Source organism: Ambystoma mexicanum, chromosome 3q, assembly GCF_040938575.1.
Source record: "Ambystoma mexicanum isolate Mex_15411 chromosome 3q, UKY_AmexF1_1, whole genome shotgun sequence".
Taxonomy (NCBI): Eukaryota; Metazoa; Chordata; class Amphibia; order Caudata; family Ambystomatidae; genus Ambystoma; species Ambystoma mexicanum.
In genome coordinates, this window is record NC_090926.1 from 65,944,883 (window position 1) to 65,963,659 (window position 18,777).

The window sequence follows — 18,777 nt, forward strand, 5'->3', positions numbered from 1 at the left end:
CAAGTTGAAAGGTGATGCAATGTGTCGGATTGTTGGACATGTCGGAGAGATGCCATGTTTGGATCACAAGGTTTAGATTATGGTATTATTCTGACCTTTTACAGTCATTGCATCTAAGAGAAGGCCTTCTTTGGTGACAATTTACATATACATATTTGTGACTTGATTCTGGTGTGAAATCTCAGATAAAAGCCTGCTGGGACTGCGGTTTGTACATTGTCAAGGAAAATCCATCAACCCGGCAGTTCCCGGTCAACCCTCACTTGAACTGCACCCTTTAGCCCCCATCCTGCCTTTGTCAATAATATTCATCCTTTGTTTGCCCCTGCAATGTTGTTCCCAACACTCTTGATTTTCCTGAACACCCTAACCAGCCTAGTAGTGGCTTGTACTTAGTACTGTGACTGTACCAACTATGTTCATTCACTGCACTCTTATATCCCCTCTATGCCCACACTGTTACTTTCCTAGTGGTGTGCCTGCATCCCACAGTAAGCCTGCAACCCAGCATATTATCCTATATGTATTCAACTTGAGGGTCGTCACTCACACCGACGAAGCCCTAGTGGTGAAACTCGTTAGTTGATTCACCTGAATCTCACTGTCACTTTTCTGGTGCCAAATACATTTTCAAAAAATAGTTTTTTGAGTCGAGTAGTTCCATGAAAATCATTTTGCTGTGCAGTGACGATTTCATCTACTGAGATGCAAGACGGGAGCCTGCGATGGTGGGGCGACTGGCGAAGAGTTGTTTCCTCGCTTTTGGAAATCATCCTATATGTATTCACCTTAAGGATCTTCAAGACATGCCCATAAACAGACACCATTCAGTATTTATCCACTGATCTGATAAAATGACAGCACTGTCCTTTGATGTGTTAGCCAGCCTGTGCCCCAGGTCCCACCATGCTGGTCCTCCTAGTTCATGCCACTAGCTCTCACACAGCATTTTCCGACAGAGCTCACCACAATTGTGCCCATAGCCTTTACCCTCTTTTTAAGCCCTAATGTGGCTAACCCTTAGCCTCAATTTTCCTGGGACCTTTGTACAGTCTCAAGTAGATTTATTTTCATTTCCCTCAACCGACATGCCCATTATACCGTCCCCCTCCCTGTGACCCCCACCAAACATTCACCCTGCCTGGGCTGTGTCACCATTCCACACTAATATTATGACCCAACATTTTATCCTACATGCGTTCTACATATCTACGCCTGTGATGTGTTAAGATAATCTACATTCAGAGTAGAGCAGTCTGCATAGTGGAAGGGGCAGGTGTGGGTGAGGAAACTATATGAAAGCCTTCTGTGATGCTACTCTACTTAATTGCAAATATCTTGTTTAGTATTCAATCGTTTTGTCCCATGTTTTCAACAATGATCGAAGCATTCTGTTGATGGATTTCAGCTCTCACATAGAGACCTCCATCCTTATATTCCCACTGAGCCTCAAACTCCTGTGGAAGGAGAATGTCTGTGACCTGGCTTCTGACATATGGGTTCCTACAGAGACAAATATTAGCAAGCAAACTTGCATACACGACAAAGAGACTGGAATACCAGAAAGCAAGTCTGCGGAGGCGCTGCGGGCAATGTATTACCAGAGTCATCATGAAAACACAAACTGATCAGGGTAGCACGTTGCTAGAAAGTTCAGTTTCTAACACACAAATACCCTGCCCGGCTGTTCGCGTTCTGAAAAGTGTAACATAGATAGGCTTTGCATGCACACACTAATTCATTTAGCTATTCATTATAACACTCTCCTAAATTCACACACCAATCCACCATCACACTTTCATTCATCAAATCTCTTGCTCGCTCTTATCCATCCCTCCTAACACTCATTATTTCACCCTTCCATCCTAATACGCCATCATCCTCCATTTTCAGTTACTCATTGTTGCAATGCATTAGCCAGCCATCTATCCATCCCTTCCATCTATCTATTCCCATACTCTCCGCTGTCATTAGTGTCATACATGCCTCCATCTTCTGCTTCATCATTCATCTCTCCAGGTCCAGTCTGTCATTCATTCAACTTCACTGGCATTCATGTATTCACTCCCCCATAGTCACCCTCTCAATCATCTATCCTCACTCCCTCACTAGTCCATCTATCTATCCTCACATGCTGAGTCTTTGCTTCATTCTTATACCAGTAGAGACCTTAGCAAGGCAAGCATTCACTTCTCACATCTGAGTGAAACCATCAGGACACAGATGCAAATCTTAAGAGGAATAATTCGGCAATTCATGCTCATGAGGTAAGAAAAATCACTACCATTAAGATTGGTAGTAATAACACATGTCTCTGGTTATAAACGGGGGGAACTAGGCAGGAAACGCTATATAGAAATGTGATAATATTCATACATATATCCACCTGCATGTTTTCTTTGCCGCCCTTCTACTCCACTAGTCCTGCATCATTATCTCTCTCTCTCTTTGTGTGTGCATGTAGAAAGTAATTTCACCATGAAATTGCAAAACATATTGGCTTGGCCATTGTTTCATATGTTGTGGGTGTTTTATTCTTTATAGTAATGGGTCTCAGTCCTACCACCCCAACATCTTTTTGTTCAATTCATGCCTCTTTTATTCTCTTTTCTCTCAATGTTCCTCAACGTCTGCCTCTCTTTTTCTAGCACTGTACACTTTTTCCTGTTTTACCTTCCATTCATCACTTTTATTTTTATCTCAGCATTCTTCTTCTCTTTCCACGTTTTCTGCATTTTATCTAGCTTTTCATCTCTTGTCAAAATTATGTAGTTAACAGGGTTTCCCTCATTCACTGTGTTTTTCTCTCCCCTTTTCCTTGCTCAGTTCTTCTTCCTGCATGTGATATTTTCTTTCTATTTTGTATTTACGTAAAGCACTCTACAATGTCCCCAATAGCAGAACCTCCGCGATGTCAATAAAAGTACTGATTATGCACTATCAGCCTGCTCAGGAGGCTGGACTTCTTCAGAGATGAAACCTTGCATTCCCAGCTGTCTGTGAACAGGCTCAGCTACTCACAGCTCTCTTCACTTAATCCCGCTGTACCCCATCAAAAATGTAATGAAAAAGAAAACGTTTGCTCTTGCATCTCACCTCTCTTCCATTGCCCCCCTGTACCTTCAAGTTCAAGTCTCCCACCTGGGCACAATGTAAAGAGAAGGAGGGCTTTGCATGCGGCTCGGTTCATGCCTTTTGTCGTCGTATTTTTGTTTTGTGTTTTTCTTAGGGGGGGTGGGGTATATTTTTGATCCATGAAGAATATACCATCCTAAAATAACAACCATTTTCACGTCAGAGACTGTGTTGAATTTTTAATGGTAATAGTCATCCGAATTGCAGGTGGCACTACTGGCTGGCAATGTTCCTGCTGCTCTTTTTAATGGTCCTCGCTTCCCTCAGATCATTATTTTGGACTGGCAGCTCGTTAACAGTCAGTGGCATCGCCCGACCTAATGGATTATTGCCTAAACATCAATCGATGGGTGTCTGGTGAAGTCTGGTGGAGCTGGGCAGAAGGGGCACTGTGACATCAGTAGACGACTGTAGCTAAGTAGTTGCCTCTGCCCTCCCCCTGCATTGGGGGTTGTACAGGGCCTGTAACGGCCCACCAGTCTGAGCCGATACCAGCACTGTACACCACCAGAAAAAGGGGGATTGCCATGTGCACACATGGCCCTCTCCGGGATTCAATTAGTTTAAATGTATTCTTCTTTACAGGAAATGGGCTCTGTACATAGTACACCTACCAAATCTCCAATAAAAACAAAGATGGCCACCACCATGGGAAATAGAAAAGTGAAAGAGACCCTTTTCTATTTCCCATGGTGGCGTTGCAGACAGTGAAGGAGCACAGCAGCTGGATAAAGGAATCCCGGGCGAACAGGCAAGTGGGTGGGAGGAGCAAGGAGGTGTGAGATGCTGTGGGGGCAGGGCCAGGGTGGTGGGAGAGGTGCTAAAGGTAAAGGAATTGTGACATCTGGGGGAGGCGATTGAGTGACTGGCAGAATGCGGGCAGCCACTGGCAGATTCCGCTACCATTCCCAGCCACCTGATTGGCTGATCACTTCCATGGTGTGAGTATCTTGTTACCTACATTTACTGCCTGATTCATGGAATTATTTGCGTGGAAAACGCAGATTTGCGCGCCTTTCTGCCCGAAAATCCCCATACTTCAAACAGGGATTTTCGGGCAGAAAGGCGCGCAAATCTAGTTTTTCATGCAAATAATTCCATGAATCAGGCTGTTAATGTACCAAGTTTATCCACCTCAGAACTGCTGAATTGTTTTTTTTTTTTAAATATTTTTATTTTTATTTTAAGTGAAAACAGTATAAACAAACTTGTGACATTATACACAATAAACCAATAAAACACTTAACAAAGCACAACACTACACTCCCCCCCTCCCCCCCAAGAGCTCATCCACAGGGTAGTTCCGTATCGACCTGGTGTGGCTGGGTGACTTCCTCCTCCGAGGCAGTAGGTTCTCTTCGTACCCCAAACAGACCAGTGATTAATGACCTCCAGGCTACTAGGTTGCCCACATCCTCCTCCCCGCATTTACTGCATGCCTCTTGCCAGACCATGGTTTCAGCCTCCGCCCATTTTTGGAGATCCCTCCACCACATCTCTATCCTAGGTTTGTAGCATTGCTTCCAGTTCATAGCTATCCTCCTCTTAGCGAGTATATACGCTAGGTCTCTCAGTTTCCCCAGATGTCTGGTGTTCTTTGGTCTGGAGAACCCCCCTAGAAGGCAAGCCCAGGTCGTGTCAATGCTTATCGAGACCCCTTTGTCAGCCAACTTCTGTGACACTTCTCCCCAGAAGACTTCAATTACTGGGCAGGACCAGAACATATGCGTCATATCCGCGTTCTCCTCGTTACACTTCGGGCATGCTTGCCTGCCCGAGTTAGCAAACTTAGCTATTCTCTTGGGGGTCAAATACGCTCTGTGTGTGATATATAGTTGGATTTGCTGTAATCTAGCATTCCTGGACACTTTTTTATGATATCCCAGAGCCCGTTCCCACATCCCATCCGTCATCTGAACCCCCACCTCCATTTCCCATTCTAGTCTCAAGTCTGTCAAGTCCTTTCCCACTCGGGACATCACCACCTCGTACAATCTGGAGATCTCGTGTCCGCCCTCTGATATGTCATATATTGTGTCAATCAGGGCATCCGGATCCTCCGCTAACACCGTCTCAGACCAAGATTTTCGGATAATCTGTACCAACCTGAAGTATGTAACATATTGGCCCCCATGTAACCCAGCTTCTTCTTCTAAGTCTGCAAAATCCTTGATGGCCCCATCTTGCCATATATCTCCTAACGTGGCCAACCCAACCGGTTCCCAGTACATTCTGATAAATTTTCTAAGTTGACCATCCCCCGCAGTCAAGGCGACCAGTGGCACCTGCGGCGAACACGGATCCGGGCTTTCCAGTAACCGGCATGCTCTACGCCACATTTTCCACCCAAGTAACAGCATACCAGGGCAAAGGTTTAAGTCTTGTCTAGGGACCCAGATGATCTCCTTCAAATAAAACGAGGTGCAATCTGTCCCAACCAATCTGGACTCGGGAGATTCCTCATCAGAGAGCCACTGTGTAACATATTGCAATTGGCTCGCTACATAATAGGCCTCAAAATGTGGTAATTTAATTCCTCCTTTATCGTAGAAGTTTTGTAGCTTCCACAGCGCCACTCGGTTGCGAGTGCCATGCCATAGGAAGTCCCTGCACATACTGTCGAGTTTGGTAAAGAACTTCCTAGCTATTAAGTATGGTATGTTGTTGAAGAAATGCAGCAGTCTAGGCAAGACAACCATTTTAAGCAACGCCCCTCGCCCTATCATCGCTAGCGGCAGTTTTTCCCAAAATCGCATAGACGCACTGATTTTATCCACAGCAACCTCGGTGTTGTGCAGATGTTCGTTTCTCACAGTGTGATATATGTCTATTCCGAGGTATCGGAAGGACTCGGCTGCCCAAGGCACGGGCAATACCGGCAAGCGTTCCGTGGGGACCCTCGAATAGTACCCTAGAGGGAACATGCTCGACTTGTCAGGATTAACCGCTATGCCGGACAATTCGGCATACTTCTGCATGACCTCCAAAACATACTGGAGGTTCTCTTCAGGATACTTTAGGTACAGCAGCAGGTCATCGGCATATAAGGATATCAAATGGCTCTTTCCTCCCACCTCGATGCCCACCAGGTCATATTGCTGTCTAAGATATACCGCTAAGGGTTCCAAGGCCAATATGTATAACATCGGGGACCAAGGACATCCCTGCCTAGTACCCCTACTTAGGTGCCACTTGTCGGATATCACTGATCCTGTACGCACCCTAGCCGTAGGCTGGCTATACAGTAGTCTCGCCCATCTGATATAGCCTGGCCCAAACCCATATTCCCTCAGGACCGCAAACAGCCATGGCCACCTCACCGAATCAAACGCCTTAACTGCGTCTAGGGAGATCACTGCCATTTCCTCATCTCTTCTGTTCCCTTCTTCTATCACTCGGTGGAGCCGCCTGTGATTATGAGTTATGTTCCTGCCAGGGACATAACCTGTCTGATCCGAGTGTATCAGCCTGCCGATGACCTTGCGCAGCCTATCCGCCAAGACCGCTGTCAGAATCTTACTGTCTTGGTTTAACATCGACAGCGGTCTGTACGATCCACAGTGTTGTCTCGGCTTGTTAGGCTTGGGCAGTGGTACGATCAGCGCTTCTCTGAGCGTGTCTGGCAATCGGCCTCCCTCAAATGATTCGTTGTACATCTCAAGCATAGGGGGGAGTATCTCTGCGCTATACGTTTTGTAGAACTCACTCGGGAGTCCATCAGTGCCCGGGGTCTTGCAAGTAGGCAGCCGTTTCACCACCTCTTCCAGTTCATCTAGCGTAATGGGGCCATCTAACTCCTCCCTTTCCTCTGCACTAATCCTGGGCAGTTCTATATCTTCCAGTGCGTCCCTGATTTTATCCAGATTGTCTTCCCCTTTGTCCTCATACAGCGCTTTATAATAATCTAAGAAAGCAGCGTTAACCTCTTCCTGAGTGTGAGCCTCCTCGCCGTCTTCCCTTTCTATCATCATGACCGGGGCCCTGGGGGTTTCCCTCTTGTAGAGCCATGCCAGTAGGCGACCCGTTTTGTCACCTCCTGCATGTTGCCTCTCCACGTATTTCCTGTAATTGAGGTCACAAAGCCGCTCCCAAAGCTCTGAGCATCGTTGTTGTAATTCGAGTACTAGGTCTGTGTCCCCTCCCCCTCTGGTACATTCACGCTCCAATTCTTTCTCCACTTTCCCCAGCTCAGCTAAAACCCCCCCCTGAAGGCCCTTTGATTTAGAAATAGCATCGCCCCTCACTACCACCTTGAAGGCCTCCCAAAGTGTACCAGCCGAATCCACACTGCCTGTGTTCTCCTCAAAATACCTTGTAATCGTCTCTCTAATATCTTCTCTGAAGGCCGGGTCTCTGAGCGCCTCCGCCCGGAGGCGCCATGTTGGAATCCGCCCTCTAGGGCGGCCATATTGCCAGGTCATCACCAAGGGCGAATGGTCCGACAGGACCCTTGCTCTGTATTCAACCTGTGTAGTTGTTATCGTCACTTCTGGCGTAGCAAAGAAGTAATCTAGTCTCGTGTGCAACTGTTGAGGGGCCGAATAATGAGAGTACTGCAAGGCCGTGGGGTGTTTCAATCTCCAGACATCCTCTAGTCCATAGTCGTCTAATAGTACCCTTAGAGCCCTGGCCGCTGGGGTGGGCCTGTCTACTTTCCTGTCGGACCTATCTATCTTGGGGTCAAGAACACAGTTAAAATCCCCCCCCCCCAGATGATCGGTTCTCCTGCGCACGAGCCCAGGCGTGTACATAGAGTCCTGAAATATACAGCAGTATTCTGATTGGGGGCGTATGTATTAATAATACTCAGTCCTCTGTTCTCAATCAGTACCCTCAGTATTACCAGCCTACCCTCCGTGTCTACCTCCTCTCGTACAATTTTGAGTGGGACATGCGGGGCCACCCAGATCAGCACACCTCTGGCATAGGCCGAGTACGGGGAGCCCACCACTGTACCCCCCCATTTTTTCTTTACAAGGTCTAGTTTATGTTGGGCCAGGTGCGTTTCTTGTAGCAGGGCAATGTCGATCTTCTGTCGTTTAAGATACAACATGACTTTATTTCTTTTCAAGTAATTATTGAGGCCTCGGACGTTCCAGGTGGCAATCTTGAGGTCACCCATGGCAGCTATGTGTCTTCCCACCCCCCTTACGGGAACCTCCAACAGTTCTCATGACACAGAAAGCGTCCCACTGCGGCCACTCCGCAAATAAGCTCATTCCCAAACTAACCGCACACACAACTAAACTCCAACCCCCTTTCCCCTCCCTCACCCACCCTTCCCCCAACACCACACACCCCAACTGTTGCCCAGCTTCAACAAAAGAGCTCAGGCACCCCCACATCTGGCTCCGCAAACACCAGTCCGTACACGGAGCCCAGTAGGGTGAGGTCGCCCTAATGGCCACCTAACCTAAGCTATTGTGGGGAGAGAGTATCGCTCCATGGGGCTCCCGTTCAATAATAATCTCAATGTTTGTGGCAAACAGTACAACCAACTGACCTTCCATACCGAAGGTTCCGAACCGACTATAATCAAGTCTTAAGGTCCATGTGTCGCGCCATCTTGCGACGCCATTTTACGTCTTCGGTAGCTCCTCCGAGTCCTTCTGGGGCCGGTCCGCCGATTCTTGAGGGCACCCTTGTGCGTCGAGCCACTCCATGGCGTCCTCTGGGGTCTCGAAAAATAAAGTCTTATGCGCCTGTATGACCTTCAGTTTTGCAGGGTAAAGCAACATATATTTGTAACCTGCCTCCCTCAGCCTCCGTTTCACAGTTCCAAAGTTCATACGGCTCCGCTGCACAGCTAGGGTGTAATCCGGATACGCCGTGATGTTTGCTTCTCCTCTCTTGATCGTGCCTCCTTTACGAAAATGTTCTAATATTCTTTCCCGATCACGGTAGTTAAGAATTTTGGCAATGATGGGTCTGGGCGGGTTTCCAGGAGGCGGCCTCCTCGTTAGGGCTCTATGTGCTCTCTCCACTGCGAAGCCTTGGGATAAGGCCCCTCCGGATATCTCCTGCAGCAACATGGTCTCAACGAAGTCAGTAGGGTCACGGCCCTCCGTCCCCTCCGGTAGGCCCACAATGCGGATATTGTTGCGACGGGCCCGTCCTTCCGCCTCCTCCGCTCTACTTTCCAGGTTGCCCACCCTTTGGATTAGGGCGTGCAGTTTTGTCTTGTGGGTGGCACAGTCCGCCGTATTCGGGCCGACTTCTTTTTCTAGGGACTCTGTGCGCTCTGCCAGAACCCTAACGTCCTGTCTCAGTAGATTGACGTCTTCCTGGACCTCCCCAACTTTGAGGTCCAATGCCGTTTTTAATTCAGAGACAGCCTGTTCTAATTTCGATTCCCAGGCCGCTCTCAGGTCCGCAATCGCTGCTAGGATTTCTTTGTTAGAGCTCGAAGTCGTCGCGCTACCTACGGCCGGTGCATCCTTATTCTTGGTGGCGTCCGAGCCCGGGGACGTTTTGGTGAAGTCATCCAGCGTGGGTTGTTTCGCCTTAGGTCGCACTGCCTTGCTGGACATGGTTCTGAAGATGTGCAGGTCTACCGAATGATGAGTGGGCGCATTACGCGCTGACCTGGTTAGGTCTTCCCGCGACTCTTTTCAATCCCGTCTCAAGTCTATGTCGGCCATTTTGAATCGCCCTTTGTTCTCAGCGTCTCTCGACTTTTCTTCTCCGATCTCGGTCGTCATAGCTACTATGACCTCCAAAAGTTCACAATACTTCGGCAGCACCTTCACACGCTGGCATGCATGTCGTCGGTTTTCAATAAGCAGTCGTACTGCACTGATTTGCCCGGATCTGTTCAGGATCTCGGGAGCTCCGCTGGAACGCGTCCTCCTACATGGCTCTCGTAGCCACGCCCAGAACTGCTGAATTGTTATTGTTATTTTGCATTTATATAGCGCCTTACATACCATTGGTATGGTCTGAAGGCGCTGGTAGGTTGAACGTCCTTGGGAACCGAAGTTCATATTAGTAGAGAGAGTAGAGAGAGACAAAAGGGTGCGTGTGGGCACCGAGTATGTGTGCAGCTCATGCGGTGTCCGTGTAATAGCTGCATTCTAGCGGTAGGTGTGCTGGTTGAGAGGTCAGGAGTATGTGTTCGTTCTGGCAGGATTTATCCAGAGCGGATGTGGCTGCGTTAGGCCGGAGGAGACCGCCTGGCTGGGGGGTGCGTTACCAGCAGTGATTACTTAGAATGATGTGGAGTGAGCGGCGAGTGTTGGTATGAGAACAGTTATACCGAATGGTATCATGGTATCACTGTGTTCTAGTTGAGTGGTGATGTATGGAGAGAGTAAGCGTGGTGGTGGGATAAGATGGGTTATGTACGCTTTCAGATAATCTCTGCATTCCAGATCATACTATATACGTCGCGTGCTCCAGACCGTTCCATGCACTCCTATTCACTCCATGGATCCCAGTCTGTTCCATATATTTAGGTCACCGCGTTTGTTTGAGTTCGCGCCGTGCGCTCCAGTTCGCCATGCGTACTCCAGTTATTGTGAGTTAAATGCTCTTTAAGCGTTCTCTGCGTTCCAAACCATACTTTATATGTTGCGCAATTCTATGCGCTTCAGTCCGTTCCATGCCTGCCCCCCTACCGAGTCTTGTTTGCCCCACGCATGCACTCGTCTGCCTCAAGCATGTACCCACTCACACCCTCTACCCACTCACCCCCTCTACGCACTCACCCCCTCTACGCACTCACCCCCTCTACGCACTCACCCCCTCTTCGCATTCATCCCTTCTTTGCATTCATCTCTTCTTCGCACTCATCTTCTCTACGCATTCTTCCTCTCTACACGCTCGACGCCTCTACGCAATTCAACTCCCTTTACGCACTCATCCCTCTACGCAATCATCCCTTCTGCGCACTTATCTGATCCCCGCACTCGTCTGTTTTAAGCACTTGTGTCTTTCACGCATTCAACATCAGTATTCGGTCCTATTTATTCATCTCTACACTCATCTGTTCTATACCTTCGTCCATTATGTACACTCATTCACTCTGTACACTTATCCACTCATACGCTCTAACCCTCATCCGCTTTATCCACTCATCCACTCTATTCACTCATCTGCCCCATCCACTCATCCGCTCAATCCACTTGTCCGTTCTATCCTCTCATCCACTCTATTCACTCATCCGCCCTATCCATTCATCTGGCCTATCCACTCATTCTCTCATCCGTTCTATCCACTTGTCCGTTCTATCCTCTCATCCGCTCTATCCACTCTGCGCATTCACCCCCTCGACGCACTCACCCACTCTGCGCATTCACCCCCTCGACACACTCACCCCCTCGACGCACTCACTCCCTCGACGCACTCACCCCTACGACACACTCACCTCTACGATGCATACACCCCCACGATGCACTCACCTCCTCTGCGCACCCACTCCCTCTGCGCACACTCCCTCTAGGCACCCGCTCCCTCTATGTTCACGCCCCCTTTACGCACTCACCCCCTCTACGAACTCACCCCCTCTACGCACTCATCCCTTTTACGCACTCATCCCTTCTACGCACTCATCCCTTCTACGCACTCATTCTCTAAGCATTCTTCCCCTCTACGCACTCATCCCTCTACGCGATTCAACCCCCCTTATGCACTCATCCCAAATACGCACTCATCCCTCTACGCATTCATCCCTTCAACACACTTATCTGATCCCTGTGCTCATTTGCTCCCCGCACTCATCTGCTCCTCTGATTTAAGGGCTTGTGCCTTTCATGCATCCAGCAGCGATATTCAGTCTTATATGTTCATCTCTACCCTCATCCATTCTATACTTTCCTCCGTTCTGTACAGTCATTCACTCTGTACACTTATCCACGCATACGCTCTATCTACTCATCCGCTTTATCCACTCATCCTCTCTATTCACTCATCTGCCCTATCCACTCATCCGCCATATCCATTAATTCTCTCATCCGTTCTATCCACTTGTCCGTTCTATCCTCTCATCCATTGTATTCGCTCATCCGCTCTATCCATCCATCCGCCCTATCCACTCAATCTCTCATCCGTTCAATCCTCTCTTCCACTCTGTCCACTCCTCTGGTCTATCCACTCCTCTGGTCTATCCACTCCTCTGGTCTATCCACTCCTGCATTCTGTACACTCTTCCGCTCTGTACACTCCTCTGCTCTGTACACTCCTCCGCTCTGTACATTCGCTAGGTCTACACACTCTTCACACTTCCATATTCAAGCGCTGTCCATATTGATGTGCTCTACATACTCATCAGGGTCACATACCCGTCATTTCTACATACTTATCCCGTATATGCTCATCCGTTTTGGACATTCATCTGTTTTACGCACTTCTGCGTTCTACTCGCTTCCCTGTATTACGCGCTCATCCGCTCTACATGCTTGTCCATTCTACACATCCAGCCACTCTACACACTCATCCACTCAACATGTTCATCCATTCCATACACTCATCCGGTCTACATATTCATTCCATTCCCAGATTCATTCAAACTATATAGTTATCTGTTCTAAGTAATTCATCTACGCCATTCACTTTGTTCACTCCGCATGCATTCTATCCATTTCGGGAGTTTAAATCTCTTTCCTGTTCCTGTATGATTTACTCTTACTAACCATTTCACTGCTTTGATCTACTTTATTCATTTAGTTCTGTTTGCCCTTCTAGATTACATTGGGAGTCATTAGATGTCAGTTTCTCGCATCAGGTTCCGGAAGAGCCTCAAAACCCTCCTCTTTGCTTCTGCTTTCTCTCCCCCTCTCCCCTGCTAAATCACTGACATTGTACTAAATCAGCAACTGGGCCACTCACCGATCTCAGTCCGTGGCCCAGCCACTCTCCCCTGCACTGCCTTCCCGGCAACCCCTGAACTGCGGGACTGTCTCTGTATCCCTACAGCCCCGCTTCCCTGCACTTGTCTGCATTTATCTTGCACTTGCCACCAGCTGGCCCTTATTATTTATCTTGTTCGTTACTAACCGTGTACTGCACTTTCCCCTCTCCCTTTCCCCCTTGCACTTTTCCCGCCCCTTAACCTTGCACTTGCGCGATCTGAATGACACCTGGCCTAGTAGGATCGTTGTCTGTCTCCCTTTGTTCCCCCCTCCCTGCCTCGTCGCGCCTTGAAACACTTGTGTATAGGCGCGTTACAAATGCCATATCATATCAGGTGGTTTGATGGATTGGTGTCATTGAGTTGCTGTTGGTCTGTTTGGGTTAGTTTGGTATAGGTTGGTTTTAGGGGAAGAGCCAGGTTTTCAGCAGTTTGCGGAAAGCCATGAAATCCTGAATACTGAATTGCCCTTGGTCGCATCTGAACAGGAACCTGCAGATTAAACAGACAGTTCTATTTATGTCGATATTTACCGTTATTGCCATTTATATGTTTAGGTGCTAAGATCTTGACATAAGCCTTCTGAAAACAAAGATTATACCTTAATAAGGGACAGTACAATTTTATTAAAATCAGAAGTAAATGAGTGTGAAAGAACAACATATAAATTAGAGTGAAAGTATAGTATAAGATTGCCTTTAGTGCATATATTGGCGATACAATCAGGACAAAAGGACCTCTGTTTCTACAGTTGAGGGCGTTGGGGGTGGGAGCATAGCCATCTTATTCTTCCAATTCCAATGAGCTGAGCAATGTGTACTACTAACCTGTTGGACTGCTGATGACGCATTCTAGTCTCTTGCTTTCCGGAATGTCCACACAATAGATTGATGCCTCCTCTTTTATGTGGAATGACATAAAGGCCTGCCCTGTTATAGAAAACAATTATTTGTATAATATCACATCACACAGACATATACATTATTCAAAGCCATGATTACCTATGTGGAAAAACAGGAGCATGAGGGAAGGAGTCTCCCACGGCATAACTATAAGAGGGCATTAGAGTGGGCTGTCCAGTACTGTGAGGAGATCTGGTCATGTGGACATCTTTTCAGAGTCTTTGGTCAGGAACCGTCGCCTAGTGAGATATTGGAGCACCCTGTAGGTCTATGAAATCCGGTGCAGATTTCCAAAAGCACAGCCAGTGAGCAGGCATATGACCATCAAATAGGAATGTGTAGTACTATTTAAACGTAATGGTGTAATGTGCTCACCGTATCAAGGGTACTGAACTGGTGAATTAAACCAAAAATGAGGATAATTTCTAAGAAAATATATCATGTCTATTTCGTCAAATGCCACCATTGTTACAAAACAAGAGCAAATACATAAGCTTTCCAGGAAGAAATAATATTACTCACTGTCCACAGTCAAGAAACACATGAACTGAGGAGCCGCTGTAACACGCTAAGAAGTAGTCAATGGCAAATATGCTCTTAATGGTGGAGGGAGGGGGAAAAAAGGCATAAAAAGGCATTCAGCATTTTCTTCCCCACATCTGCTGATTTTACCACGTGCTGAGTCCACCAGCTATGTGTCCTTATGTCTGGATATTCTCCATGACAATGGGGACCTACCACTAGGCGGACCATCATCTGAATTCCACAGAAAGCAGTGCCATCCTTAATTGTGCGTTCTTCCCATCGAGACATTGTGCTACCGCAAACCTGGCATGATCCCCCACCACAAGAAAAGCATTTCTAAGGCCATCTTGGGTTGCTACAGTGGTGGTCTAAGCCAACGGTTTGATTTGGCACACACTCTGAAAATCAATGATTGCCCACTGGCATGCAGGGACCTTCAGGGGTGAGCTCTGCAAAGGACTTATTCTCGCTCTGCAAAGGACTTCTTCTCAAGGTTTTCTGCGTGCTGGCTGACAACCACAGAACCGCATCCCTGAGGCGGAGAATCCTGGCGATATACCCTCCCTTAGATGGAGAAGCATCTCCACTGGGATTCACTGTCCTGCACAGAATGAAGGCATGGGAACTCTGAAGCACGTCTAATTTACCTGAGCTAAGACCTTTGCTGCTGCTGTTGCCGATTTCTCCAACTTCCACTCCCAGATGGTCAATAAATATTGAAGCTGGCGCCGCCTCCTCTTTCATCGAACAAATGGTGGGATTGGGAAAAGGAATTCCTGTAAATCAAGTGAACAACAGTTGTGTGCTTTGGGATAAATTCACCAAGTAGTAGCCACTTCATACACTGACTGAAATCAGTGGTCGTCATCAACAGATGGCATTTTCAAATCAGCAAATGAGATCATTTCATTATACACCTGTAAATTGCAATGTTAACCCTTTGTGTCCCAAAAGTGTGAAGAGGAGCCAGAATCAGTACAGTTTCTTGCTTGGTACTTGTGAGCACCCCTTTCAGATCTGGATACTCTGTTATACCTTTTCTTATAGAAACGGTAAAATACAACAATAGTATTGTGCATTGGGGTTGAGGATCCAAATGTTTTATCCTACACCCGAGGGCAGCTGCATGGTAATGAACAAAGCCAATGTTGTATTTCATAGGTTGATCCAAAATAAGGCAACACAGCCTAAAATGTAAGGAATTCATTAATTCTTGGACAAACACAGTTACACCCTGTAGTTATTCCGAAGTTACAGAGGACTCAGTGAATTCTGAGTCAGTTATTATGAAGAATGACATTCTTTCTAGATTTCAGAGTTGAAACCTTTCAATGACACAGGTGTTGTAAGTTATTAAGTTGGGATATTGTGTTTTATCCAGAAGAGAAGATGCATAGCCCATACCTTTCTCACCTGTGCTGAGACAATCATTTGTTTCACTTTCTTCTGTGCCTGGAGGACTGTGTGGAGTCAGGATTTCGCCGCTATAGGCTGTGCTCGACTCTGTGCGATTGACTGACGTGTCACCTACTGAGCAAAGACCAAAATATATGATTAACATTCACTGTAAATATTGTCTCATTTTGCTTTTAGCTCCAGCTTCCCTAATTTGTCCTGTGCCTCCTACTGTCAGTAGTAAAACCAATGATTGTTTGGCCTATGTGTCTTCTTGTCTTGTGTTGTTCTGGCCCCTACCGGCAGATAATTCACTGAAGAACAGGCACTGTTACTAACAGTGCCGGTGCTTCAGTGTTCCAATTCCTGTGGGACTCCACGGGAATGCAAACTTACCGTTCCGCTGCCCGTAATATCCCAGTATTACCAGGCTATCGTGTGGTGGAAACGGTAAACCGAGGTTGCCGGTACTACCGGCGGCCTACCGGCAAAGTCATAATGAGGGCCAATGGGGAAAAAATAATGGCTAAGGATCAATCTGGGTGTGAGCATTTTGGACTGTAGGTGAGGGGGTGTTACGCTACATGTATCTGTGTAAGTATGTATGCTTGTCATTGTATATAAACCTGCATGGTACACAGAGGATTGTGTTTACTCCTACATATGAGTGGATGTCAATGCTCACATATATGTGCACCTGAATATTTCATTGCTGTTTTATATTTGAGATTGAGGGCATATGCACCTGCATGTATTTGTGCTCTTACTTGTCAGCTGCTGGGTGTTACAGAATGTGCGTTTTTGGAATCTGCGAATGTGTGACTATTGACTTGTACGGAAGTTAGGCCTATATTGTCCTTTTGCAGGACTGTGTACTCACATGCATGCAGCTGTTCTCAAACCTGTTTGAAAGTGTGTGCGTATTGTGACAGCTGCGGGCAAGAAAGATGACTTGAAATAGGATCTGGTTTCTTTATTAATTTCACAGTGGATAGGGGGTGAGGAGTAAAGTCTATGGGGGTTCCTTGCGGGAGAAGCTAAACTGAAGCTACAGAACAAAGAGTGGCCAACGCTGGATCAAAATAACAAATTACATTGTTTCTCTAGGTCCTTTCTCTGTAGTCTTGATTCCGTCCCCCTCTATCCGACTGGCAGTGTAAGCAACCTGTGCAGAACAAACTTATGGACGTAGTGATACCAGGCACAACCACTCGGGTACCCTTAGGTTGACTGCCGGATATCAGGCCACATCATACTCTCCAGGATCAGTTGGACCTCAGGGTGCTTTCATGTTCCCCTCCTGGTAGGGTCTGAGTTGTGACTTTTTAAATCAAAGGGCTGTGTTAGAGATGGCCTTCACTTTTCTGCCTGCACAACCCCAAGCTGGCCCTTAGTATGCGACCTGCTAACTCCAGGACAGCCTCCAGGCATAGCTCTTCCAGAGCTCTACCTTTCCCTCCTTCCTCTTGGGGTTTAGGTTCCTCCTCTTCTCCATCTTGTGCTCTTCTTCCCTTTAGCTTGTTTCCCTCTTCTTCTCCTCAGTCTATGCCTCACTGAGTCGCATCATTCCTACCCTGTTCTCTCCCTTGAGGTTCCTCCTGCTGTCTCTCTCTTGATGGTGCTCCTCCTCCTGTCCCTCAACGTTTCTCCTCCTCCATGGATGTTCCTCTTCCTTCTTTCTCTCTCTTGCACCACTCTGTCCTCTGCCTAACCTTTGCTCCCTTTATCTTCTCTCAACTCTACGTATTTGTCCACCAACTTAACTCCCACACTATCGTACGGCACCAGGATCACTTTTATATCCCTCCCTGGGATGAAAATGGGACTTTAACCAGGGAATCAGAAGTACCTGTGTAGAAAACGGAATCGGGTCTTTGGTTGGCTTGGCCCCAGCGGGACTACCACCAATTCATCATATTTATCTATTTGTACTATGTGCGCATTGAGAGCGTAATTGGTGGTCTGCCATATTTGAGTCAAGAGGACCTCATCCCAACAGTGGCTTATTCCAACATGGCACGGTGAGCACCTTTGGAGGCAGCCCAGACGTCATGTTTCCTCCTGTCAGATTGGGAATGCTTTGCAGGGTGTACTGCGAAACTATGTTAGTGTATCGGTAATTCTGTGGTATTTTCCAGGGAAAGTCGCAAACAGGAGCTTGTGAGATGGAATTCTTAACCCAGGCATTTCTATGTTCTCTTAATAAATACTGCTTGTTCTACCATGATCCATAGGGAAGAGGAGCTGTAACACAGGAGGCTACAAATTGGGGGTGCGGGCCGGTGGGGGATACCTCCTCTGGGGCCAGCATTGGACAGCATTCCCAGCCCCCAGGTTCTCCCAGGACCCATTCTCCAGCCACTACATTAGAGTATGCACTTGTCTGTCTTTTTACTATTGTCTGTATGTTGGTGAGTGTTTCAGCACATATGCCTTTGGTAACTTTTTATGTGTACCTATAGACCTATATACAGGGTTGTGCCTATATCAGTCTCAGTATGAATGTATACACCTGTCCTTGTGTGTGTGTCTGTAGTTGTGTGTATGCAGTTGCATGTGCCCACACTTACATGTGTCTGCTGGCAAGAGTTTCAATGTGTGTCGCTGCTCTTTTGTGTATGTGTGCTTATTGACAAGTATGTGTCTCTGCTTCTGTTAGTTGTAGCACTTTACAAGTAGAGAAATGGGATGATGTTAGATGATAAGGTGGGAAAACGAGTTTCCTGATAAGCATCCTCTATCATCGTGCTTGTGTGGCATCATTGGTGTAATGCCAAGGGACGAGCATGGTATTCGGTTAATCCTTGAATGAAAAGACACATGCATGTGACGATGTGTCTGTGGGTGGGTGTTCATGTAGGTGTCTATGCTCATGTAGGCCTGTGGACGAGCGCATATGCACCGGTATGTGTCTGAGTGAGTGTATATGCGCTTGTGTGTGGATGTGTGCCAGAAGATGAGTGTTTTTGCTGC

The 18,777-nt window shown here is 47.2% G+C and overlaps 1 protein-coding gene across 3 annotated transcripts in view; it reads right to left on the reverse strand.

The window, feature by feature from the left end:
• LOC138582127 (zinc finger protein 177-like) overlaps positions 1 to 18,777 on the reverse strand; it is a 149,431-nt gene that overhangs the window by 74,042 nt on the left and 56,612 nt on the right. The window contains exons 4-6 of one of the 3 annotated variants that reach the window (XM_069653129.1): positions 15,814 to 15,936; positions 15,057 to 15,185; positions 13,810 to 13,911 (exon numbers count right to left, since the gene is read on the reverse strand). In XM_069653129.1, the coding sequence (XP_069509230.1) occupies positions 13,810 to 13,911; positions 15,057 to 15,185; positions 15,814 to 15,936 (354 nt within the window). Of the gene's footprint in view, positions 1 to 13,809; positions 13,912 to 15,056; positions 15,186 to 15,813; positions 15,940 to 18,777 lie in introns of all 3 variants that reach the window. The other 2 variants (XM_069653130.1, XM_069653128.1) reach the window with 2 other exon arrangements.